Source organism: Pelobates fuscus, chromosome 8, assembly GCF_036172605.1.
Source record: "Pelobates fuscus isolate aPelFus1 chromosome 8, aPelFus1.pri, whole genome shotgun sequence".
NCBI classification, from domain to species: domain Eukaryota; kingdom Metazoa; phylum Chordata; class Amphibia; order Anura; family Pelobatidae; genus Pelobates; species Pelobates fuscus.
This window is the reverse complement of record NC_086324.1, coordinates 135,356,467-135,384,101: the sequence shown is the minus strand read 5'-3', so window position 1 is coordinate 135,384,101 and position 27,635 is coordinate 135,356,467. Positions and strand designations below refer to the sequence as shown.

The window sequence follows — 27,635 nt, the reverse complement described above, 5'->3', positions numbered from 1 at the left end:
TGAAAACTAAATAATAATAGAAATAGTAGATCGGACACTATGTGGCAGAGAACAAGATCTTTAACTTCAAATCCCATTTCTCTTCTGTTCCTGGAATGAATGCAAGGGTGTCCATGAGGAGCAGATTGTGATCTACATGAGTAGTAGATTGCTTTGGAACTTGTTCCCCTAAAACACTGATAGTGATCAGCTACCCTGTGTGAACACTCCCCATAGAAATGCACGGAATCAATGCATCTCTATAAGGAGATGCTGATAGGCAAATGGTTTCCTACAGGGAACCATCGAACTGGCTGAGATCACCAGTAATGATGAGCTCAGCCAGAGAAGGAGGGGTGGCTGCAGAGTGATTGGCAAGTCAGAAGTAACAAGAGAAGTAAAATGAACGGGGGGAATGAGTCTAAATAGCTATAACAACAATCACGTGCTAGGAATACATGTTTGTATATGCTAGAGTGTTTCACCTGTTCAATCTATAAGCAATGGGTTTGCTGTGCATTCTTTATATTCTATAATGGTTCACAGTGATCCACTAGCTTTTATCTCGATTCCAAAAACAGTATATTTTACATGTATGTATACTGTGTACCTGTTACATTATACACATATATTCTGATTAAGGCAACCATTTTATTTTTAGTATATAATTCCAGTCACTACCTCGGATGTCTTTTGCATTTTCACACATTTATACAGGGCAGCCCCCACTATACATATCCAGCATGTATGAACACCGGGCTTTCAACTGCTAGCAAACACTGTTATTGGCTGCCAAAGGTTCATGGGAGTAGTAGTTTATCATTTGCAGGTAATCTGGTATTTGAATACCTGTGATCTATGGTTCTCTTTTTTTACCACCCCCTTCTACCACCCCTCACTCATGTTCAGACAGGGTCACTTCATAACATCGATGAAATATGCTGCATCAATAAATAATTTACCTCTGGAGCACGGTAAGCAATACATTGCAATATCCAATCTATAGCTGGGGAGTACAAGGTGAGGTAAATTGGGATTTCCACTGCTTGCACGGCCAGCTGGTTCTGTACTGTGTCACTGTGGATCTGAGGAAGGTAGAACAATGTAATAGAGAATTAACTACATGGATAGAAAAAAACAAACACCTAAAAAAGCAGATTTGGGAAATCAGTTTAATTCTCACAGTCTACTCATTTCAACCTTGTTCAAGTGGTAGAGGTTAACACAGTAGAGGAGTTTAAGCATGTGTGGGATAGGCATAAGGCTATCCTAACTATAAGATAAGGCCGCGGACTCTGCTGGTGTGGTACATGCGTTTAAAGTATTGTGAGTTTCCATTCAGATTTCTACATACCCTGACTGCCAAGACACACACATGTCGTACAATGAGGAGTGGAAGAGGCACTTAAACCTTCATTACCCATATATTTATGTTGCACACTTGCTATCTGGCATCATTGCTTTTAATTATGGCTAATGAAGGCTTTTGAAGAAAATGGCTGCAGGATCTCATTTCACAACCCACACTGTTTATGTACAGGAACAATTTTGTCCACCTTATTCTAAAAATGCATGTGGCTTCACACTGAAAGGTGGATTTAGGAAGGACCCATCTTGCATCCTTTGTAAATGGACTCATCATTGTTTATTTACGCTTATCTTTGTCCTAAAGTAACCAAAAAGCAAATTTCCACTCCAGTCATCTTTTAATCTAGGCAGGTCTACTTTAGCCAACCTGGGCAGCCTATGTGCCCATTTAAGCCCACTACACCTGCTTCTGTTGTCATGGCAACATCATGTTTATCAAGGGCTCTGTTAAATTAATAGATGTATTTGCATTAAGACACAATGGGAACAAGATTGAGTTCTCAAAATCGTGTTTACAAGTGTATTGTCTGCATTATAATAAACAGAGGGGAAAAAAAGCAAGAACTATGAAACAGGCTGCATCTTTTATTACATATTCAACAAAATTCACGTGGAATTAAGATTTTCCTTACCTTTGAAAGTTTGATAAAACTCACAATAATGATAGAACTTCAATCGCTACAAAATACAACTAAAACAGAATGACTGTCTCCATTATATTTATTCATGTAACCATTTGATTGGGTAATAGTAACAACCCCTGGATGTTGGGCTAAGGTAACTTTCCCAGGACGTACTTGGAAACCAGAGTAATCTGAACGTACCTTTCCTGGTTAAATACTTTGTTATTATCATTTTCAGTAAATAAATGCTATAAGAGAATTTATGCAATGCTGTAATTTACCTAAGAATATATTCTATAAAATATACATTATTTATCTCCCCCCCACATTCTTACTCATCCTCTTCCAGAAAGCCTCTTCCCATCCTAATTTGTTTTAACTGTTGTTTATATATATTTTTCCAATTTAACCAGCTTAGGTTTTATTAAAAAAAAAAATAAAAAAAAAATGAAATGGTTTAGTGGAGTCTGAATGCCTACTTTTATTTTGGATGTCATTAGCCAGATAAGAAAGGTTTACATTCTGTGTTGTACAATGTTCTAATAATATTGAAAAGTATTTGTTTCCCTTACTTGTTTAAATGTGAGCAAAAAGTCGAAAAAGTTGCGGTTGAGACTTTCTTTGGCATTAGGAGCTACTTCCATGCCAACCTGTAACACAAGATTTACAAGGGGGATTCATTTTGGGAAATCTTCCAAAAATAAATACGAATGCACAAAATCAATATGTATCATTACCCTGCACAGATACGCTCTGGCATAAACCGCTACAAGAGGATCGCCCACCCCTTTGATCATGGATGTGAGTCGAGGAAGACTCTCAGATATTCCCCTGGTAAGGAATATACAAATATAGCGTATTAGAATTGTTTTAAAAGTGGCAGGATATTCTGTGATACAAGAAGAGGGGGAGACCAGGCAGGTAAGTAAAATGAGCTCATAGTATAAAGAAAGTTGGGTATTAGAACACAAATTAAAAAGCACAGCATATCTAGAAGGGAACAGATTCCCATGAATAACATTCATAAAATCCATAGAGTGAAAAGTAGGACATTTTTCATTGCATCAATGATGGGACCATCCTGGAGGTTCGGAAAGGAGATCAATACAAGCAGAAGACAATGACATGGTCCCTCCAGAGCTCGAGGGAGGGAAACACAGAGGAGAACGCATTTAATTACATAAAAGACAGTCAAAATTGAAATAGAAGTACTACAGTCTAGTATTGCTTACGTTTTAGAAAGAAATTTGTTGCATTTCAGTATGGCCGCTTCCACATAGCTGGATAAAATGGCCGTTAAGAACATTTAAAAAGCACACAAGGTGATTAAGCAACAGTGTGAGGATATTCCATTAACAGTTACAACTTAATATGAGAGAAACCGATTAAGGCTTTAAACATGTCCTCATCACCATCATAAACTGAATATATGGACACTACTGCAAATTCAAACCAGGTTGTTAATAAGACTGAAATGGAAAACACACTAACTCATCATTCATTTAAACGGCCTATTTTTCCTTCCCCATAACAAAATAATACACATTTTAAACCACCTAATATCCTCAGCCATTTACTTAAAGCGGCACTGTCATATTGTAATTTTTTTTTTTACTTTTTTTTTTTTTTGCCCCTTTAATTCCCCATGCTTATTTTTTTTTTTTTTTTTTTTAATTCACCTTTTTTGTAAAACACGAGATAAAGTTAATGCTACTTTTTCTAATGGGGAGTGTGGATCTTTGACAAAGCGTGGACTTTAGGGAAAATTCAGTTTTAGTTGCCAAGCTAATTTACCCAGCATCAAATCATTTAGAAGAATTCCACAGAAGCATAAAACACATATCATGGAATGGGACGACCAAAATGGTAGCTCCCAGATCAGGAGCAAGGAAGAAAAGATTAAAACAACAACAACCAGGTAGTGGGAGGTAATGTAATGAAAATGATTCAAGGAACATAATGAAAGGAAAACTGAAAACACCAAAACATATCTTGCTAAATTCCTATGTTAAAAACTCAGATACTCCAACCTAATTAAAACACTGTCATGGTTATCGGGGGAACCTAAACACGCAGACAGATCACAGACACACAGGATTGCAATACCGGTCCTTAGAGTGGCTGGGCTATGCAAAAGAGAGAGAGTAGTCAGAGCACAAGTTGAGGTCAAGGACAACAGAGAGACGGCATACGAAAGGACAAGCCGAGGTCAAGGATCAAGGAAGACAGAGTAGACGATACGTGAGACAAGCCAAAGTTCGGTAACCAGATAATCAGACACAGTATAACGTGCTATTGGGATTTCAAAGATCACAACAGGGCAAGGGGACATGGGAAAGGTAAGTTTATATTTGCTTAGGGCCATTCTGATTGGCTAACTTCCAATCAGAGTTATTATCACACGTGGGAGGTACTTGTACCTCCCACTTTGACCTGTGATGTCACTATTGCGCGCCGAGTCAGGTGACTGACTCGGGCGCCTATTTAAACATCCAGAAGGTTACCGGGGGAACTGACATAGCCGCTAGCGGCGCACGGGCATTGGAAGCTGCCGCTCATGGTAAGCAGAAGGGAGGAGATGACGCTCGAAGTGCGTGGGCATTGGAATCCACTGCTCGCGGCGAGGGAGCGAGTTAAGCTGACGCGAGCGGCTGCTACGAGCCGCCACTTGCAGAGCATGAAACCTGAGAAACACACACTGTTACTAGCATGTCCCAAAATATGCCAACCCTGACCCAGAAGTCCTAGAACTTTTTCATAAACCAACCATCGCAAGGGCTTACATTCAATTACCAACTCTCAAGAGACTCTCTCCATAGTGCCAATACACAATGACCTCTAGGATTAATTTCAGCCTTTAATATAGCACTGGTGGACTATGATTAAAGGGGAATTTTAATCAAATCATTCTTATAAGCAACAGAACCCTCCTGTATCGGTCACGATCCTTACTTTGCTGGCCTTTAATTGTCACTTTTCTTTGCAAACTGCTTGCGTTTAAAAATCTTTACTTGTTTCATCAGCTGTGAAAATTGGTTTATTTGTACCTTACTTTATCTCTTCACAATCTTAATCTATACACCGTTTATTGGAATCTGGTCTGGGAATATTGCCCAATTTCTAAAATATTGTAGGTGAATGAACAAGATTTAAACTTGGGTGATGTTGCAGAAAATGAATGTATTGATATTAAATACATGTATAAAGAAGGTTTGAGTACCAGATGGCACTTGCACAAAAGGATACAATCTAGGAACAAGCTCCCTAATTGAAGCAATTTTGAAGAACCAATTTAAGCAGGTTTCCTTAGCCGTGTCATTCACGCTGTCTGGAGAGAAGTTTGCTGATAAAACACAAAAATATATTTTGTAAGAAGAACAAGAATAGAAGCAAGCCAAAACTATAGGTCACCACAAATTACAAAAAGCATAGCACATAAACAAAACAATTTTAAACGTTTTATAATTCTTATATATTTCAATCTACAAAAAAGCCAAGACGAGGATACATGCGTATTTTCAGTGAAGAATTAAACATACACAATGATGTACCGTAAATGAAAAACTCATTCAGTATTTAATTACCTGGTAAGGAGGTGCGGTTATCTGAACACATCGACAATATTCGTTCATATACAAGTCTCCCTGCAAGACAAGAAAACAGTGGATACAGGTCTTCTTTGGAACTGTGCAAAATGACGAGTGAATATAGCGGTTTTACAATGCATCACATATTTGAAACCTTGTTGTTCAGGAATAGAAAACAATTTGTATGTTCAATTCACAAGTGTAACAATACAAGAAAAATTTAGCAGCTTAGATAGTTTTAGAATATATTTCAACCGATCTCTTGAAGGAGTTAAGCGATGTAAAGTTTGGGCACTCATCTGAACTATTTTGAACATGTTCACATATTTATAACAATGCCTTTGGGTAAGGTTAGGGTTGCTCAGGCTAATCTGGGTTTCAAGATGCTGCGTGCTGTAAGCCCCTGATCTGCATCGAAGTGAAGTTACATTCCCTAACATACTTGTACAGCCGAGATATGCCTATTGAGGCTTTTATTGTGCAGTTCGTGACCATTCTAGTTTCCCAAAATCCCTTCTTGTATATCCTCTAGTCTATTTATCTATGCCCTTCTGAATATAAGGTCTCCAGAAAGACTTAGAATTGTGTTGGGTGATTTAGTTCTGCTGTCAAGAGGAACAAATTAAAAATTGAATTACTGGGAGTTTTTACATTCAATGTCACCTGCACAATTAAATAAATAAAAACTAAAATTACCCTGAGATAACGTTAACCTGCACTCCACTTCTCGATTACTGCTCAAAACCTGCTTCTTAAGTCCTAAACCATGATTTACTCAACGTTTAAGGTTCATTAATGCATCAAGCAGTGGTGAGAGAGTCACACAGTTCTACATTTTTGTTTTTTAAATGTACTCATATGCCTTTTAGCATCACACAGGAGAACAGTGAACTGCACTGCTCTCCAATGTGGTACTGATATTGTTACTTTAATTCTGATGTGAATACCCAATCATTCTAGAGTAATGGCACATGATTTGGTGTTGGGAAGGTGTAGAATATGCACAAAATCAGTCTAGCATGATCTACTTTTAATAGCCCCCCTCTTTTCTTACCAATTTTAAATTAATTTAGCTTTTGTTCAATAATGGCTGCTCAGAGTAAGTTTAGAGCCCCGCTTTTCAATGCCGGTCCACAAAGCGATCCACATTTATACTATATGGGATCTTGGGGTACCTGAGAACCATCCACATGAAAAGCTGAAGCTTTGTACCATGTGAAAGCACCAATCAGGGGTTATTTTCATAAGACGGTGTTTGTTTTTCACATATATATATATATATATCGTTTCTACGTGCCAAACACAAAGATTTATACAAGAAAATGTTTGTTTTTTTTTATGTCTAGAAAATTAGAATTCCATCTACAGAAGAATGGTAATGGAATTGCAGTTCTGATGTTTAACTATGGAACAGTCTTCATCCTGTCGGAAGCTGTTTTTATACAAATGTGTAGTGCCAGGTAAAACACTCAACACAACATTTAAACAGAACCAATTACAGTTTTCGAAAGTGCTAAAGGTTCCCCAATTGGTATATTTATACCTTGTGCTTTTAAAATCTTTTTAGAGACTAGTTTGTATTGCACAAATATTTTGTTATTGCTATGTTTTAGCAATCGTCGCAGGAAGGACCTAGATAAAAACAGATAAAAATAAATAAATAAATAAATAAAAAAACCTCACCAAATGTGTCAAGAATATCCGTTATCAAGACAAATTTGCTCGGGTAAAACTGGATCACTGTTGTGTCTGACAGGAGCTTTGAACACTGGAACAGGAGATGAAGAAATACAGATTGTCATGTTTTGAGAAAATGCTAATTGTGACTTACAAAATAATAAAAATAAACAAAAAACAAACAAAAACTTTCAAACAAAATAGATCAACTGAGGTATAACTAAACCTTCAAAATGACAGGTCAATGTTTATAATAGTGTCCTGTCTTTAGAAATTATTATTCAGTTTTCACAGAAAAGCAAAGTATAAATACAGATACAAACCAACTGCGTCTCCCTGTATTTTGAAAAATAGCATGTATTTATTTTCCATAATACCTTACAATCCACATTTCAAGACTTCCTTAAATACATTAATAATGAATAGCCTAGAACAGGCTTTCAGTAAAATAAGTATTTTCTCATACCATTCCTTTCATTTTCAAAATTATTAATAAAAACAATACATATTTCTACTTTTCTAAAAACATGAAAGCAAATATCACAAATGAATGCAGTATATTTAACAAACTAAATGGCATTATTTTGCATTCCAGAGTAATAATAATTTCACGAATAAACATAACTTTATCCAAATGTACTGTGTCTGACATAAGCAGGCTAATAGTACACTGGAGTGGTCTAAAACCAAGAATCCAAATCTTAGTATGTCTCAGTCATCAGATAGATATCAGGAAAAGACAAGTTTTGCAACACCCATATATTTCAACGTGTTACTGTCTGTGTCAAGGCTTGACAAAGTCTGTTACAGGTCGATATGTTGCCAGGTTCACAATGAGGGTGTAATCAACAGCAGTCATGTTAACGTTTTGGTGTGGCAAAGTTCATTATTATATTTCCCTGCATTTGACAAGTGGATCTTTTGCGGGGACCTAGAACAAGGGACCACTCTTATTTGTGAGTAAATATTTGAGTGTTGGCTTTGTAACAAAATTTCGCAAAGTCTAGAGACCTGTATGACTATTTTCAATGCTTTGACTTTTTGATCAGAGGCCCAGGCATCCTTCAGAGATTGGTTCAGCTCCTCAATTCGGCTAATGTAATCTTGCTGAGTCAGATTCAAGAGTTCTTTTTGTGATCCCTGCACAGAGGGGTAAATGAAGATGGTCAAATACATATCCTGATATACAAACAAGAATTGTTCACTCAGCATCACATCGCAACTCAGACTACGCGGGTATTTCTAATCAATAACAGTAAAAACAATCAGCATAATACTGTCTGTTAACTGTGAAAATCCCACTCCCAGTTCAGGAAATTGCACTTGAAACTTCATAGAACTGGATCTCCCATTAGGCAATCTTTGTGACGGATGAAGGTTAAGTTGAGGGGAAGCTGGCCATAGTGTACAGCCATGTGGCGATTAGGAAGATCTGAGAGTTCAACAGCCAGGCACAGCTTCAAGGCTCACAAAGGATGCAGAACGTTATGTATTATGTACTGACAGCACCGGTTTCAAGCTACGTATATTGGATGGGATATAATACAATGTAATAGGTTTGACTATTACTCCAGTGGAAAGGTTATACCAGGAACGGTTAAAGGATCTTAACATGTATAGCTTGGTGGAAAGACGAGACAGGGGGGATATGATAGAAACATTTAGATACATAAAAGGAATCAACACAGAAAAGGAGGAGACTATATTTAAAAGAAGAAAAAATACCACAACAAGAGGACATAATCTTAAATTAGAGGGACAAAGGTTTAAAAAGAATATCAGGAAGTATTACTTTACTGAGAGGGTAGTGGATGCATGGAATAGCCTTCCAGCTGAAGTGGTAGAGGTTAACACAGTAAAGGAGTTTAAGCATGCGTGGGATAGGCATAAGGCTATCCTAACCATGAGATAAGGCCAGGGACTAATGAAAGTATTTAGAAAACTGGGCAGACTAGATGGGCCGAATGGTTCTTATCTGCCGTCACATTCTATGTTTCTACATGAGCAAAAAGAGGCCAATGCCAAACATCTCTTGATCCACTGGGCCTCCCCTGTGTGTGCTCCCATTCTAAGTCAGGAAGGCTTGGAGTCACGTGTGGAGAGTAGGTTTAAAATACCAGGGAGAAGAAGGTCTGATTAAACAGACATGAATTACTAGAAATTTATGAAAGAAACAACATGGTAACAGAGATAGGAGTTTATGGATAGATGAGGAATAGATATGGGGGGGAAATTGAAAGAAGAAATAAAATGGGGGAGGGGGAGAATAGTTAGCGGGCAGTAATGAGCATAAGAAACCAATGTGAGTGACAGAAATATAGTAAATGAAAAAAAATAAAGAAAAGTTAAGAGTTTAAGGAAAATAAGGGGAAATAGGCAGTTATAGAGAAATAAAACAATTCTGGACAAGAGGGATTGGATAAGAGATTATGGAACACTAGATTATAAGCAACAAAAATAAATAATGACAGATTAGAGGCTGTGGAAAAACATCAAACCAGAGAAATTTGAAATAAGGAAAGAACAGATGAAAACCATAAAATATTGAAGGGAAAAAGAGGAGGTTAAAAAATAAATAAAGACTGGAGCAGAAAGCATGACACCTTATGCGAGTCGTTTGAATACTACAAAGCTGGGTTTTAGAGAGAGAATTAGTCATTAAACAATACGCTGGTGATTTGTGGTTGTAGGGCTTAAAGTCACATTTCAAATACTTTCTACATTTGGACTGCATGGTGATCCGTTAAAACATTTTTTTACAAATAAATCCAAAATAATCCAAAAAAAGGACATTTCCTGACCTCTTCCAAGTCATCAAGTTCTTCAAGTCTAGTCCTCACTTTCTCAGACACTGCTGATCCTGGTGTTGTGGGTTTGACTAAAATAAAAAAAATAAAAAATGCATTTCAAACCACACAGACCACTTATTGCTAGCTAATAATAGACAAGGGCGGTTGAATGGTAGTGAGACCCAAGTGCAGGCAAGCCTCTGTATACAGGTCACTCCAACCTTAAACAAAACATGCAAACAAACCGTAGAAGGTACAGGGCGCCACAGTCACTATATGGGTGATCTCATAAATAGGGTTAAGAAAGAGTAAAAAGTAGAGTAGATAAAATACAAATTTATTGAAAGTATTGAACAATATCAGCACACAATATGTGCAATGGATAAAAGATAAAAAAGCCACAATGGGCTATAGGTCCCTTAAGTATAGCAGCTCGATGCAATAAAGTACAATGGTGCATATAATTTGTGAAAAGGTGCAAATGCTAAAGTGCAAAATCAACATAAGTGGGGGGGCGGGGCCGGGCCGCCGAGCTGCATGGCAGCAAAGCACTGAAGCTCCGGGCCTGAGCTCCAGAAAAAGGCACTATACCCGCATGCAGACTGCCCTATAACTGGATTTTTTGCCTCTGGCCAGATAAGGAAGCGTGCCGGCTTGCGATGCGGCCCCGCTCCCCCCCCCCCCCCCCCCCGGCCGGTGGGGGTGATCCCGGCCTCCTGGAGATGGCACGCTCTAAGGCGGGATTCGCCGCATGGAGCCCACGCCGCTCTCCAATACAGGCAAGGCTGCCTACGTCTGGCCCGCCTGAACTCTAACCTGGGAACATACAAGAAGAGAGATACTCTCAACCTCCTGGGAACTCCCGGTAACTATTACGACCAAACCCACCTCTGCATGCACGGAGGATCTGCCTCACTATGGGAGACCTAACCATTGAACCGACACTTACAAGACAGGTGGGACTTCGGTGCCCAGACCGCATGGCGGTGGCACACTCAAGGGCGGAAGACGCCGCACGGGGGCAAAGGAACAACTACAGCCCGTCCGAAAACTTACCCCTGAAGGAGAAGCGACAAGAGGGTCTAGCATGGGCGGCTCACACTGGCCCTGGCAGAGCCGGGCGCTGGACGGATCAACCAGTGGCCGTGGCCTCGACCGCGGGAGAGGTGGGTGCCCGGGCGTCTGGGTCTGGGGTCCCCGGAAAGCCTAGTCCCTGGCGCTGTGAGCCCGGTGGGGCAAGACTACGCCGCCCCCCTCGACGGACCGGTGGTCGTGGGGGGCGGACATCGGCCTCAAGTATGCGGCCGGCGTCGGGAGAGACGCGGGAACACACTCCTCAAGGGACCCACGCGGAGCTGGGGAGGTGCAGGGAGCGGACAGCCGGAGGACTTTTGTGGTGGGGTCCAACGGACAGTTTGGGCTCCCGAGTGCCCACGGAACTGTGGGGGACCCGACCGGTGAGCGGAGATCGGCATGGGGGTGAGGAAAGGTGGCCTGGCGCCCCAGGGACAGTGTGGAGACAGCACCATGAGAGACTCCCCCAGACAGACATGGGGACTAACATAACCAACCTGTCGATTGATAGCTTGCATTAGTATCTTGACAGTTGCAATTTTTCTTTTTTTTTTTCTATCCTCTTTGTTTTTCGTATTTAAAATCGCTATGTCGGCCTGAAATGCCAAAGAAATATACAGGGCACACTATGACACCCATAGGGGCCAAGGATTGATGTTGTCTGCCGTTGCATACTTAAAGGCTTCCTGTTGCTTGATAGCCTGTAAAGTCACTTATTTCCGCATACATGATAGCCCGATAGCTTCCCTGTATCCTAAATGCACAGCAGCTTAAAAACTGTTATGTCCCTTAGGTTAAAAGTTGGAAAGGGTTTATATTTGTTTAGCAACGTATACGCTGTTTATGCCAGGGTGCCCATAAAGGCTAAAAGTTAGCTGCAGATGATTACAGCATTCTAAATAGATACTGATCCTGATCTGCTTTTATGTTTAAGCGGATATATGAGCTTATACACAATGCATACAGTTATGTCTTTGTTTTCTTTGCCTTATTGGTTTTCTCATGCCCACAAAGCGCAGTTCTGGGATACTTAACCATGCAGCTTCACACCCATGTGCAGCTAGAATAACGTTAAATAGATACAGTGTGCACAGTTGGTGCCGTTATACCTGCAAATGCATTCCTATAAAATATATGCATGTTCGAATGTTCTGATCAAATCGCCTCTGCGCAGGCGATAATCCGCATCTACTTTTATGAACCGATACTTAAGCCTCTGCGGAGGCGACTGTACGCTTTAATGAAAATTTGTTTGATACGTGAACTCAAGACACGAAACCAATAAACATATTTAAAACAAAATCAACATAAGTGGAGAGGCAAAAAAGCCCAATCACTAGTGGAGATTAAAAACAGCACTAAATAAAATACAAATGCAGCACAACCAATAATAACCAAAGTACAAAAAAGAGACTGCTACTACCAAAGTACAGGGTCCCAGCTGCTGCTCAACGCGTTTCGTCTGAATGACTTCGTCAGGAGCATCTTCTTTCTTCCCATCTTCTTTCCCTTTTAAATCTGCCGGTTCGCCGGTCTGTCCTTCCGGAATCGTGATTGCGCATGCGCACGTCACGCGCGTCGACATACGTCATGACGCACGCGTGACCGATCGGCGCATGCGCAACCACGCTGGAACGCAGAGAAACTTTATTGATATTGTACACATCCACATTATGATCGTTTTACAGCAAAAACGCTCCTATTTCTTGTGGAATGTGTGTACAAACCTGCCTGGCCACCAGCTAACCCCTAACATAAATCACCATCAGCCACAAAAAAAGGACAAATGAATATAAATAGGACTGATGGGGTATAGAAATGCATAAAAACAGGGTTTATAAAAAAAATGGGTAAAGATAGATGGGTAAAGAAAAAAGGTATAATAATTAAAACATAAATGGTTAATAATAAAAAGTAAACCATAAAAAATGGATAATAATAAAAAAGGAAATAGCAAATTAGAAAAATAGTCCATTTATATTCCTGATACCAATAATAGCTAGATTACTATTATGTATAGATAGCCATGATATATGTAATTTATGTATTATTGGTATCAGGAATATAAATGGACTATTTTTCTAAATTGCTATTTCCTTTTTTATTATTATCCATTTTTTATGGTTTACTTTTTATTATTAACCATTTATGTTTTAATTATTATACCTTTTTTCTAAGTCTATCTTTACCCATTTTTTTTATAAACCCTGTTTTTATGCATTTCTATACCCCATCAGTCCTATTTATATTCATTTGTCCTTTTTTTGTGGCTGATGGTGATTTATGTTAGGGGTTAGCTGGTGGCCAGGCAGGTTTGTACACACATTCCACAAGAAATAGGAGCGTTTTTGCTGTAAAACGATCATAATGTGGATGTGTACAATATCAATAAAGTTTCTCTGCGTTCCAGCGTGGTTGCGCATGCGCCGATCGGTCACGCGTGCGTCATGACGTATGTCGACGCGCGTGACGTGACGTGCGCATGCGCAATCACGATTCCGGAAGGACAGACCGGCGAACCGGCAGATTTAAAAGGGAAAGAAGATGGGAAGAAAGAAGATGCTCCTGACGAAGTCATTCAGACGAAACGCGTTGAGCAGCAGCTGGGACCCTGTACTTTGGTAGTAGCAGTCTCTTTTTTGTACTTTGGTTTTTATTGGTTGTGCTGCATTTGTATTTTATTTAGTGCTGTTTTTAATCTCCACTAGTGATTGGGCTTTTTTGCCTCTCCACTCATGTTGATTTTGCACTTTAGCATTTGCACCTTTTCACAAATTATATGCACCATTGTACTTTATTGCATCGAGCTGCTATACTTAAGGGACCTATAGCCCATTGTGGCTTTTTTATCTTTTATCCATTGCACATATTGTGTGCTGATATTGTTCAATACTTTCAATAAATTTGTATTTTATCTACTCTACTTTTTACTCTTTCTTAACCCTATTTATGAGATCACCCATATAGTGACTGTGGCGCCCTGTACCTTCTACGGTTTGTTTGCACTTATTGCTAGCTGACTGGCACATAGAATTATCTTAAGGGGTGACATTTCTCTGATTCTCAGCAGTATTGTTTTTTTAATGCAACTTTGACTTTTATAAAACCGAAGATTTCTTAAAACTTTATGGCATTATGATGGCCTAGATAACAATTTGTGCTTTAAATGTACTATTACAAACTAGAACGTCCTGCTTCTTTAAATAATAAAAAAAAAAAAGCTAAGCAAGCGGTACATTACATTAAGGTATAGGTAAAGGTCTTCAAAAACAAAAAGGAACAGAATTGATCCTTAAAGGAACACTCTAAGCGGCATAGCAACTTTATGTAAATGAAGGTCACCGTCCTACCTTGATAGGTTAAACCACTTATGAATAGATTATGAATGGTACATTTTCACACATTTATTTTCAATGGGACGTTAGTCTATTACTGTCGCCCAGCCCGAGACTTCCTCACTGAAGCAGAGTACTTAAATTGAAGAAAAGGGTAAGAGGTAAGATGGGGTCAAGGACCTCCGGGCACTATAATAACTTCATTTAGATGAGGTTGTTATGGTGCCGGGAATGTTCCTTGACGGGGCACCATATCAAGACAAAAAACTAACAGCTAACTTTTGGCTAGCTCCCAGAAAGTGATTTCTAACTGAAGTGACAGCTGATATTAAGAGTAATCACCGGATGAAAGGCTAATATTAGCGGGACTCGGCTGAGAAATCAGTTTCCAGTTGCAACTGGTTTGTAAAAAGATCAGAACCACTAATCTACATATTGAAGTCTGTGTGAAATAGTCCTTACCTCTATCAGATCCCATAAAAAGATTCTAGAAGAGAAAATAAACATTCCGGTTTGAAATAAATAGGTATATGAAAATATATTGCAAATTCATGGATAATTAGGTGATTCTTATTTGTGGCTTACTATTAATTACTTCACTATCAGAATCCAGTATAAACATTTTTATTTGGCAATGTATTTTGCAGAATGAAATTTAGTCCATAAAGCCTCACACACCTGCATGTGTACTCTAGGTATGATTACCAGCTTGTAGAGGAACTTCTAGTAATTGCTTTGACAGAAGTCACTGATGTAATACCTGGAAGTGTGCTGACAATGTCAGCTCACTCCCTGTTTTCAAACAGTAAAGGAAGTTTCAATGGGCAAAATAATTCCTACAGTCTAGGAGAGGGCAATAGTGAATTGACAAGAAGATACTTGACCATTCCTATCTATCTATTTTTGTTAAACCTTTTGTATGTGAAAAATAAAGAGCATCTTTGCTTTTATACTAACATTTCAGACCCTGTGTGAAATATTGCAAGATTAAAGACACTGTATACTATCGAAAACTTATTTTTTCTGAATATGTTTATAAAATCTGAACGAATAAGAGAAAATTTAAAATTGTGTATTTTTTTAAAAGTTTGTCTGCAAAATCAATATATATCCAAAATTGCTGTTTTATTGTAAGCCTATGTGCTAGCAATGCGCCCATTGCTTCAAATAAATGTTCTGCTAACATTTTTTCAATCAAACAGTAGGGAAGGGGTTAACAGCAATATCTACAAAGTGGCAGAAACAGATGGACTCACAATGGAGAGTTTCTCAGTTGTTGTATATCTGGATAGGATCTCGCCACGTTTACTAGACCAGGGCTCAAAATCACTTCCTACAAGCTCCTCGTTGTCATTTTTCTTTCTGCTGCTCTCCTGAACGGTAAGATAGAAAAATAGTCATTGGCATCAACCAGGAAACATAACTGCAATGCCTCGAAACAGGTCAAACATCAATGCAGGGAACATATTATAAGTACAGCAAGGTTAACAGAGGTATAATGTTGGAGTAAACACATGCTTCACGATTCAGTGTAATGGAGCTCAATACAGAAAGCATGTTCTTCAACAAAATGCTGTTAATGATTATACGGATATCTTGGAGCCATGTGTTTAGAAAATAGACAAGAAAGAGGTTCTGGTGTTCTCGAAAATGCCTATATAGAAAAAAAGTTCTATGGGATTTTCTTGTGTTTAAAAAGGATCCTATAGTGCCAGGAAAACAAAGCCATTTTCCTGGCACTATAGGGTTAATAGGCCCCCGCCTCCCTCGGGGCCCACCTCCCACAGGACTAAGTGCAAAAGGTTCACAGCACCCAGACTACTTCAAATTAGCTGAAGTGGTCTGGGTGCCTACAGTGTCCCTTTAAGTTTCAAAAACTTAATTAAAAGGGACACTCCAGAACCCTAAAGCACTTTATCATGCTGAAATGCTTTGCGTGTGAAGAGTGTGTTCATGTTCTTTCCATTTCTACAGAAATGGACACTTTTATAAATAGACATTTTAACACCCCATGGCTCTCAAGCAGGCAACCGGTCTGGCTACATCTTGGTAGCATAGCTCAGTGGAGCTTAACTCAAGAACCAGCATTTGCCCAGAGTACCTGCCTTGCAAAGATTTTACATTGAGCTGCATTGGAAAGTCTGTGATTGGACAGCCACAGAAAGTTTGATCGGGGTTAGAAGCAGAGGGCTTTTGTAAAGGCAGCAGACAGAAGATCTGCAGTTTTTGCAAGTTGATTTTAGATAAAACTCCAATGAAAAATACATAATTCAATGCATCCTTGCAAGTTTTCATTTGGGGGGTATATATATATATATATATATATATATATATATATATATTAGTCAATACTTTGTTAAACACAGAGTTACACACCAGTCAAGCCATAAGACTTGTTTTGTATATCATCAGGTATCCAGCAGCACCAGCTCATTGGCTGAAAGCATCAGTTGAGTGCTCTCAGCCAATGAGCTAAGGAAAAGCAAGTCTTATGGCTTAAATGGTGTGCAAATCTATGTTTAACAAAATATTGACTATTCACGGACTTCAGATGGAAGGGGTTTTTAATTACAATTTTTACCCATCAACCCTTTCTTGGTTTTTGCTTCGCAAGTAATGAACGAAACAGCTGTCCATGAGTGGTTCACTGGCTTTGCATCTCTTCATGAGTTGTGTTTCAAAGCTGTTGTATACAGCAAACACAAACTCCAAGGAATACATGTTTAAAATGGAATAATGAGTCACAAATGTGATTCTTTGTTGAACTTATTTGCATATGACCACCCAGAATCCTTTTCAGTAGTAAAATCAATGCAAGTGTGAGATTTGTGTGGGAAAAGCAAGTCTTATGGCTTGACTGGTGTGCAGATCTGTGTTTAACAAAGTATTGACTATCCACTGACTTCAGGTGGAAGGGGTTTTCAATCACAATTTTTCTCCACGATAACGTTGTTGGTTTTTGAGATATATAAAATGTTTATTTTTGTCTGTGGGCAGTGGAGTGCATCTTTAAGTGCAAAATATTATAGAGTAGGTAACAGGAAAATATAAAGTAATATGTGTCTGCAGAAAAAGCAGTAGAACACAGAGGTTAGAAGTCAGGGGAAAGGAATAAGAATGGGGACTCAGATGTTGGTAGATGGAGATGGTAAAATTGGAACAATCTGGTCTGGTGCAAGTCCAGGAGGTTAGATATGGGTAGATAGGTTCTATGTATTTAAGATTCTCTTTAAATGAAAAATAAAAAATAAAAGGAACAACAACAAAAAACTAATTACCAATTGAACACATTATAGGAAGTAGTTTTTACCATAGTTGATATGACTGGTTCAGCTGTAGCTGCAAACATGGAGAGAGGGTCTGTCCCATCCAGCACGCTACTAAGAGGATCTACAACCGAATTGGAGGAGCACGAGGAAGAATTCGAAGAAGTGCTCTCTTTGCGTCCCACTTTCTTGGTCTTCGATTCTGTAACCTGCACAACATGAAGATTACCCATATCAGCTCTTAGTACACAAACAACATTGATCAGTCTTTGTAAGACAATATATATCTGCATTTTGACATGTGTGAGCATGGACACTTCCGTCACTCCATGGCAAACCTGCAAGAACTGAACGGACTCTAGCTGTATTAAATAGACTGATTACATTGTGGTTAAACCTGGAATGGGTACACTACTTCCAACTACCTTTACATTAAAGTCCCTGGATTTCTGGTATAACACATGGCAGCAGCTAGGCCACATCCATGATGAAACCAACAAGTCAAACTTGCAAATACTTTCTGATTTCTTGGCTAGAATGCACCGAGTGTGGAAGTAAAACGTGGCCAAAATGCAATTTCATCAGAGTGTGCAGTGTTTATTTCTAAGACTTCTAGATTTCAAAACTAAATCCATGAAGGCACTTTTCCATACCACCTCTCGAGGAAGTATAGCAGGCACAAGATGACATCACAGAAAGGGCCAATGGCAGCATTAATACTTGCCAGCATTGGCATAGGGGAAACACGGTTTTTAATGTGCTAGTGATGCTTATTATAATGAAAGGGGCATCTCATCCTAAAGGAAATTGTTGGGTGCAAAATTAAGACGACTAAAAACAATCAGGAACTACAATTCAAAACCTGTCTGTAATTATTGCTTCTAAAATAGGCATACTGAGTCTAAAGGAGGTAATTACATGTTCATAATTAAATTATTATTATCAAAATGCCAAGTTGTTTGAACTTGTGGATCTTATGAACTGTTTAATATTAGATTTTTGCTGAAGATCAGATAACAAATAGTCCCAAAAGCACACAATAACACAGAAAACGCAGAGGTTTTCATAGCTCTACACACATCGCACTGGAAACACACCGTAATGGGTTTTAAAGGATGATAGTCCCCATACTCCACAGCAGCTCTCTCCAGTCTGCATGATTCTATTTCATCAGTGTAGTTCCGCTCCTTGGAGTGCCTATAAATGAGGAGATGCCATGACATATGAAATACTAAAATCTTATATCACTTATGATCCCTATGAAAGTATGTGTGAAGGAGAGATTAAAATGTTAAAAAAAAGCTTAATGGATTACTCTATTTAAATTAAATATAAACAACAAAAAATAAACACGTTTTTAGTTATAGTTATAATTTATTAGTTTATTAGATGTGATGCTTCTGAGTGAACAAATATATTTAGCTTTATTAGTAAACAATACCAGCTAACATCTAGAGGATATGCTACAGGCTGTTCTAAATTCCCATCACCCTTTGGCAGATGCATGGACTACACAGTATTGAGCCATAAACAAAAAATTACACGCCTACTGTCCCAAATGCCAATGTATACTTGGGGGAGTCATGAGCGAGTCTTATGCCAACATTAAATTAAAACTTTGTATTCTTCCACGGGCTTGTGTTTAACCCAAAGGAAGAAAAGTTAAAGCAATACTGCAATTTCTTTAGAAATTGTGACATCATCCTTGAGTTGTCAGCCTCATTTCAAGGTGTGCTAGAGTTGGGCAGCCGAAACACTGTGCAATCAAGGTTCCCTCGCTGCTGGACAGAGTAGGCAGCTATCAAATGGCACCCCTATCGGAAATGTGCCACGGTAAGATGGCAAGCAGAGACTCCAGTCCTGAAAACAACAGTTGAAATTAAGGTGGTTTTTTTTCAGGATTTAAAGTCCATTTAAAGGGGCACTATAGTCACCAAAGGAAGTTTAGCTTATCAAGCAGTTTTTGTGTATAAATCATGCCCCTGCAGTCTCACGTCTCAATTCACTTCCATTTAAGAGTTAATTCATTTTTGTTTCTGTTTGTGTAGCAATAGCCACACCTACTCTGGCTGTGACTGACACAGCCTGCATAAAAGCTTGCATATATGTTGTGTATTAATATTGGTTTTGTATTTTACTGTACCCTATTGTAACAATGTAATGTATCCTTCCTGGTAAAGTATTTTATAAATAAAGAAAAGCAAAATTATTTCATTTGCAATCAGATGTAACTTACTCTAAAATTATTTATCTAGTGCTCTATAAATGGAACTTTAATTACACACAGGAGGCTCTGGATTGGTCTAGCAAGCTATTAACAGAGCAGAAGATAAGAAATTCTAAATGAAACCGAATTTGCAATAAAGGAAGTGTAAACATTAGATGGCTCTTTACAGAAAGTTTTTAGGAAGTATGTGTAAGTCACATGCAGAGGAGGTGTGGCTAGTGCTGTATAAACAAAGTGATTTAACTTCTAAATGGCACAGAATTGAGTATTGGGACTGCAAAGGCATGATCTTAACACTAAAACTGCTTAATTAAGCTAAAGTTGTTTTGATGACTATATTGTCCCTTTAAACACAGGAGTAAATAAAAAAAATTAAAATGTAATTAGCTTTTCATGGCAGGTGTGTGAGTGTTGTATTAAAGGGACTCTCCAGTGCCAGGAAAACATATTAATTTTCCTGGCACTGCAGGACCCTGCAATGCCCTTCTCCCTCCCACCCCAAGTTGCTGAAGGGGTTAAAACCCCTTTCAGTGACTTATCGGAGTCCAGCGCCGATGTCCCACGCGCATTAGACCTCCCCATAGGAAAACATTATTTAATGCTTTCCTATGGGGATGTCGGCGACGCTGGAGGTCCTCACATAGAGTGAGGACGTCCAGCGTCGTATAACACACTTTTCGTGTTCTAAGAACACAGAAGTCCCTCTAGTGGCTTCTAGATGATGACTTAACCCTGCAAGGTAATTATTGCAGTTTATGAAAACTGCAATAATTACACTTGTAGGGTTAAGGTTAGTGGGAGTTGGCACCCAGACCACTCCAATGGGCAGAAGTGGTCTGGGTGCCTGGAGTGTCCCTTTAACCCCTTAAGGACACATGACGTGTGTGACACGTCATGATTCCATTTTATTCCAGAAGTTTGGTCCTTAAGGGGTTAATAAAAAAGACACCCCGGTACCCTCACACTACAGCTCGCTAAAGTGATTAAAGTGTCAGGAGTGCCTGCTGAAGGTGTTCATAACCTAAATATATCCATAACTTATTGATTGTATTGACCGGTTCCACAGAGCTACAGGCAGTGTAAACACAAACAAATGTCATAATATAGTTAAAACACAGAAGAGGCTGTTCTGCTTCTAAAAATCATACAAACATTGCACGTGCTATTGTAATAGGAATTGCATTCATAGTATATGGATATAGTATATTACCATAGTAAATAGTATGTGCATCAGGTCTTAATAAAGCACATTATATTAGTGGGAAATAATGATTTACCGATTTAGTAGCAATAGAAGAAAATATATTTATATAAAAGTTATATGTTCAACACAGCAGCTGTAAGTGAAGTGAGTAAATACATGAAATATGCATTGAGATGCAGAAAGGGGGTTGCAGCAACAGAAATAAAATAATTGTTTGTGGTATCTGTATTAGGGGACTCCTGATTCAAATCACACACACAGATAGAACTCATACAAGGAGCCCATGACTTCCATCACTATCCCTCACTGTGTTATCCACAGAGCTTGTTGTTTATTTTCTAATTAGTCCATCAATAAACAAACGGGAAATTCTATAAATAAATTGGGAAGCGCCCTAATAACCGGTGTATAAAGGAATGGAAAGACGCTCACCACTGTATTGAAGCCATCTTCAGTCATGTGACTTCTGCCTGTCAACTTTCACCTCTGACCCCGCGCCATCTTACTGGTGGCGGAACCCGTAACACGTGACTGCCAGCCGGGCATTACTGCGCATGCGTGTTAGATCTCGCCTGGGTAGGCAGCATTATCAACACTGCTGAGATTGTAATAGTGTGTTGATGTGTCCATGGTTTCAGGATGTGCTCTAACACACAGTATTGGGCTCACTGTACTATTACATTTTATAATGTTAGAGCATGGCATGAGAAACGTGTAAAAGCTTCTAGTTTGAGTTATAACATGATGTGAATTTTCAGCATGCATAGGCTAGCCCAGGGTGACCTTTCCTAGTGATGGCTAGCTAGACCGCAGTGTTTCCCAACCCAGTCCAGGATTTAAGGATTACCCAGTTTTGTCTAAGGTGTTTTTAGAAAAAAAGAAAAAACACCTTAGACAAAACTGGGTAATCCTTAAATCCTGGACTGGTAGGTGTGCCTTGAGGACTGGGTTGGGAAACACTGAGCTAGAGTGCTAGCTAGACCTTTGCATTTACATTGACCATGATGTTCAGCCAGAAATGGAGGTAATCATTCAAAAACATATGGAGTGATGAGTTAGCCATCATTACCCTTACCTGCCACTCCCTGTTTTTATGTCAATTTCTTGTAATTTACAAATTTATACACACACATACATACATATTGCTTATTCCATGTGCTGTAGTGGTTATGGTGTTTGGAGTGTTTTAAAGTTTTATTTCTAACTCTAGAGCTCCCTGTGACGTCACCCGACGGAGGAAGGGGGGTTTCGCTAATAACCCTCCCAATAGGAAAGCTTTGCTGCAAATGCCTTCCTATGGGGAATTGACTGACGCAGGATTTCCAAAAGTCGCCTTACCACCAGGAAGTGCCTCTAGTGGCAGTCGATCAATAGGGGCAGTCTTAACCCTGCAAGGTAATTATTGCAGTTTCTCAGGAACTGCAATTACAAGGGGACATGGTCACTGCACCCAGACCACTTCAATGAGGATCCCTTTAACCCCTTAAGGACACATGACATGTGTGACATGTCATGATTCCCTTTTATTCCAGAAGTTTGGTCCTTAAGGGGTTAAAGAACAACCGTGTGTGTCAAATCATTGAATAATTTATTAGGATTCAAGAATGCACTAATAAATAGAATTGTCTACAAATGCTTTTCTTCTGGAACTAACAAATCAAATTCCTTTTCATATACACCTGTATATCAATCTGTCCATAATTTACCTGAGGAATCGTATTCAGTGGGGGTAAAAACAGACCCTGTATGACCATCAACCAGGAACCTTGCAATCTACAGGCCAGATCTTATCCCATAAACACCTCTCAACAAACTGACACAGCCAAGGAGAAAGTTTTATTTTACACATTACTAATCACTACATTTATGTCATTCTCAGACGTGAGAATCTATTTGCATCCTAACTATTGTAAATCATACAAAACTGTTATATGTTTAAACATGGCCATCTAAACTGGGGCTCCAAGAAGACTGAGGGTTATTGACTAAAGCATGAATTGTCAAAAATTCAAATGTAACATTTAAACCCAAAACAGAACAGCTATGCTTCTAGTTTGACTGCTTTGGCCTTAGAAAGGACACTAAAGTCAAGTAACCAAGACCACTTGATCTCATTGATGTAGTCTGGATGCAGTGGTCCTGTCCTTTTAAAACTGCAATGTAAAACTGCAGGTTTTTAGAATCAATTATTCAGTTATTTATTATATCAGTTATCTTATTACCGGGTGAAATCCACCTCTAGTGACAGTTTTCCTGACAGCCACTAGAGGCGCTTCTGTTGCACTAACCATGTAAAAATGTCATTTGATGCAGAAGCTCATAGGGAAGTATTGAATACAATGCTTTCCTATGAGAAAGCTTGTCCTTGCAGGCATTTTAACCCCTTAAGGACCAAACTTCTGGAATAAAAGGGAATCATGACATGTCACACATGTCATGTGTCCTTAAGGGGTTAATGCAAACACTGCCTTCTCAGAGAAAAAAGTAGCACCTCTAGTGGAAGTCACTCAGACGATCAAAAGAGGTGCTTCCTAGGTCAGTGCCGCACCATTTGCAGCACGGACGTTCAGCATGGAGACACTGAATGTTCCTCATATAGATACATTGATTCAATGAGTCTCTGAGGAGATGCTGATTGTGTGCAATGTTTTCCTGCACATGAGTAAGCCTACCATTGCTTTTCAATAGGAAAGCATTTTATTGGGTGAGATAGTGTTTTGATGATCTCAGACAAGGAGGCAGAACAGAGGTGGAGTGGTGATGGATTTAAAGGAGAGTAAAATGACCTTTTACTTTGGATACAGGGGGACCGGGGGCATAAATATTATACAGCTATAGTGACAGGAATGCCAGTTTGTATTCTCGTCACTATAGTATTCCTTTAAATTCTTGATAATTCTCACTCAGGGAATATCCATTTCAGAGGCTGTCCCATGGAGATAGGCTTTTATACTGAACACATGCAGGTTAAGACCTCCAGTCTCTTTACTTAGATGCCTTATTTAAACTAACATTTACATAAAAGTACTAAACATAACTTAAGCATTTACCCAATACCAAATCACAAACAAATTACGTTCTAAACTTTTCTATCCCACATAACCAGGTCCAGAGGATTTTTTATTTTCACTTTTGTTAGTCCTAGACCAAGCCTGTGTGTCCAACAAGATCCCACTCCTCTTGTCACCAGTGGGATCTGTACTTGGACCCATTCTCTTTAATATTTTTATTCATGATATTGCAGAAGGTCTTGATGGTAAGGTATGTCTTTTTGCTGATGATACTAAGATATGTAACAGGGTTGATGTTCCAGGAGGGATACGCCAAACCCAAGGGCAGAGTACAGAATATTTGATATAGTCCTAACCTCAACATCTGAGGAAAGGGATTTAGGGGTGATTATTTCTGATGACTTCAAGGTAGGCAGACAATGTAATAGAGCAGCAGGAAATGCTAGCAGAATGCTTGGTTGTATAGGGAGAGGTATTAGCAGTAGAAAGAGTGAAGTGCTCATGCCATTGTACAGAACACTGGTGAGACCTCACTTGGAGTATTGTACGCAGTACTGGAGACCGTATCTTCAGAAGGATATTGATACCTTAGAGAGAGTTCAGAGAAGGGCTACTAAACTGGTTCATGGATTGCAGGATAAAAACTTACCAGGAAAGGTTAAAGGATCTTAACACGTATAGCTTGGAGGAAAGACGAGACAGGGGGATATGATAGACACATTTAAATACATAAAGGGAATCAACACAGTAAAGGAGGAGACTATATTTAAAAGAAGAAAAACTACCACAACAAGAGGACAGTCTTAAATTAGAGGGGCAAAGGTTTAAAAATAATATCAGGAAGTATTACTTTACTGAGAGGGTAGTGGATGCATGGAATAGCCTTCCAGCTGAAGTGGTAGAGGTTAACACAGTAAAGGAGTTTAAGCATGTGTGGGAAAGGCATAAGGCTACCCTAACTATAAGATAAGGCCAGGGACTAATGTAAGTATTAAGAAAATTGGGCAGACTAGATGGGCCAAATGGTTCTTCTCTGTCGTCACATTCTATGTTTCTTCTCCCAATTTACCCTCTTTCCCTCTAAGGACGGAAGTTATGTATACTCGCTGTTGAAACATTGCTTACCTGCAGTGTGATTGGATGCTTGATCCCTTCTTCGGGACTTATGTGCCTCATGCTTACTAGTTCACAAGAAAAATGTTAGTTACATTTGCTCTTTTTGACATGACCTCCCATCCGTTTTTGTTTTAAGAAAGAATATAGTTTTGTTGTGTATATATACACACACACACTTTATGTTTTAGGCATAAATACTCTACATACAGTGATCTCCAATTGACCATTGGCTTATATTTTGCCATTCTTATTGTCACTACAATTTGGATTTTTAGAAAACAAGATAAAAATTCCAAATCACTTCTATTAGCCAATATCATGTCTTTTATAGTTACATTCACTAAAACTATATATTTTAGTAACTAACCCCTTCTGTACCCAACTAAATATGAGACATTTCTTGGTACAGTTGATAACCAGAAAAACTGCTAATTCCCCACATATCAATTACCAGAATTATTTTAATGAAGAAAAACAAAAAAACTTTCAAATATTAGATGAAAAGATTTATTAACATTAACAAAACAGCAAAATGCAGAAGACAAAAACAAACATGAAATAAAGTACAAAAATAAATACATTTTATCATCCACAAATCCTTTTCCATGCAGTTCAAAATTAAATATGTATAAATAAAAAAAAAGTACAAAAAAAAATATAACAAAAACTGTGGCACTTGTTGATAAAAAGAGTATGATAAGAGAGTTTGCTGTGGTGCCTTTTAAAGAGAAAACAAATCTGTAGACACAAAAATTATTGTAAAAGTTGTATAGAAACATCTTTACTGTTAGATAATATATAAGGAGTGTAACCTAGACATGTAAACTAGTCTTTAACTACATTAGGCACATTTAGAAAAGACAACATTGCAAGATGCCGAAGTTTGTCTTTAAAAAGGAACACTCCGAGCACCATCAACACTACAGCTTACTGTTGTGGTTATTGTGTCAGCAGTGGCCTGGAGGACCCCCTCATTGCAAATAGTCAAACTGATCTATTACCTGAGGGCTACTGGAGGCAAAGAGCAGCATCTATTATAGATGATGAAAAGGCATGAGCGCTGCCGGAGCAGACGCTTCCAGCCAATGAGCTAGCTCTACATTGAAAGGCTTAGCAGGGCTTACAACATTGCAGGAGAGCTGACAGAAGCTCCTACTTAAGAGCTCCCAGTTCTCCATCTTCTAAAAACAGTCCAACTACTTACATTGGTGGGTGTCCGGACATTCCTGGCACCATAACCACTACAGCAAGCTTGTGGTTATGGTGCTTGAAGTATTCCTTTAGCATCAAGCTTTATTTCAGTTTGTCTTTAGTTGGCCCAGACAGATCTGCAAGTATATATTTTGCCAGTAAATCTAAATGACTTCAACAGTCAGACTACTAGACTGAAAGTGCTTGATTACTGGATTTCAACAACACTATTATAAAAAGGAAAGGTCATGCAGGTATCCAGTTTTGATAAACTAATAATTAATGGCCTTTTTTAATGAAAAACACGTGGCCTAAAACAATTAATCAGTGCAAAGTATAATATCAGGTAGTTCACCATGATACCAAACAGTTGTTATCCTAACACCTGTAAGGGAAGAGTTATAAAACCACAAATATAAGGCATATGTGGAATAAGCATAGAAACAGTGAAAGTTTCTATGATGTTTTTTTGCTTACGTAATAAACGTTGCACCTTGGCATGTAGAGTAAATACAACGCGATCATTGCCTGTAAGAGCGATGACATTTTACCAATGTCTTAAGCCACGGATGGAACATATGTACTAAAGTGGGTATTTTAAGTAATTGACAAGGGAATTTGAGAGCTTTTTTTTCCTCCAATTTGCCCATTTGACATCAAATTTTCAATTCAATAATTTTTGCAAATTCAAATATTACGGCCTAATAGTTTTAATTCCTTTGTCAATGTTCCAAAAGTTGCAGGTTCAGTGAGTAAACCCTAGATGTACGTACAGCATTTGAGTATATTTGCAGAATGTGCAATCATTTATTTTGTATGTCTTGTAGTATTACTATGTTTAGCTTAGAATAATATACTGGACCATGGTAGCAAAGCGTGTTTTTAGAGATATATGGAACAGTTTGCAATATAAATGGGTGGTGCAAAACTGTTGCACACTTCATTTCAACAACAATGCAACAGCAACTGGACTGGATTTAAAAAAACGTAAACCTCTTGACAACCCTAAACATCATCATCAAAAATCACTTGCAATAAAGCGTGACAACCCAACAAGTCACCAGTTATTTGAGTTAGTATGTCCAGTTTCCTAAAAATAGATTATGCAAATACACACCAGAAAACATGCAATAGACCATTCTGAAGAACCCATATGGGCTTTCAGTTCACACACTGCTTGTATTTTTA

General features: G+C 38.6%; 1 protein-coding gene across 1 annotated transcript in view; it reads right to left on the bottom strand.

The window, feature by feature from the left end:
- Nucleotides 1-21,635, bottom strand: part of VPS35L (VPS35 endosomal protein sorting factor like) — a 65,074-nt gene extending 43,439 nt beyond the window's left edge. The window contains exons 1-14 of the mRNA XM_063430332.1: nucleotides 21,562-21,635; nucleotides 18,796-18,895; nucleotides 17,743-17,907; nucleotides 15,689-15,805; nucleotides 14,895-14,919; nucleotides 10,036-10,112; nucleotides 8,246-8,374; nucleotides 7,241-7,325; nucleotides 5,555-5,614; nucleotides 5,217-5,313; nucleotides 3,203-3,250; nucleotides 2,708-2,801; nucleotides 2,543-2,620; nucleotides 942-1,064 (exon numbers count right to left, since the gene is read on the bottom strand). Coding sequence (XP_063286402.1) covers nucleotides 942-1,064; nucleotides 2,543-2,620; nucleotides 2,708-2,801; nucleotides 3,203-3,250; nucleotides 5,217-5,313; nucleotides 5,555-5,614; nucleotides 7,241-7,325; nucleotides 8,246-8,374; nucleotides 10,036-10,112; nucleotides 14,895-14,919; nucleotides 15,689-15,805; nucleotides 17,743-17,907; nucleotides 18,796-18,895; nucleotides 21,562-21,578 — 1,215 coding nt within the window. The 5' untranslated portion in view covers nucleotides 21,579-21,635. The remainder of the gene's footprint in view (nucleotides 1-941; nucleotides 1,065-2,542; nucleotides 2,621-2,707; nucleotides 2,802-3,202; nucleotides 3,251-5,216; nucleotides 5,314-5,554; nucleotides 5,615-7,240; nucleotides 7,326-8,245; nucleotides 8,375-10,035; nucleotides 10,113-14,894; nucleotides 14,920-15,688; nucleotides 15,806-17,742; nucleotides 17,908-18,795; nucleotides 18,896-21,561) is intronic.
- Between the last annotated feature and the right edge of the window lie 6,000 nt (nucleotides 21,636-27,635).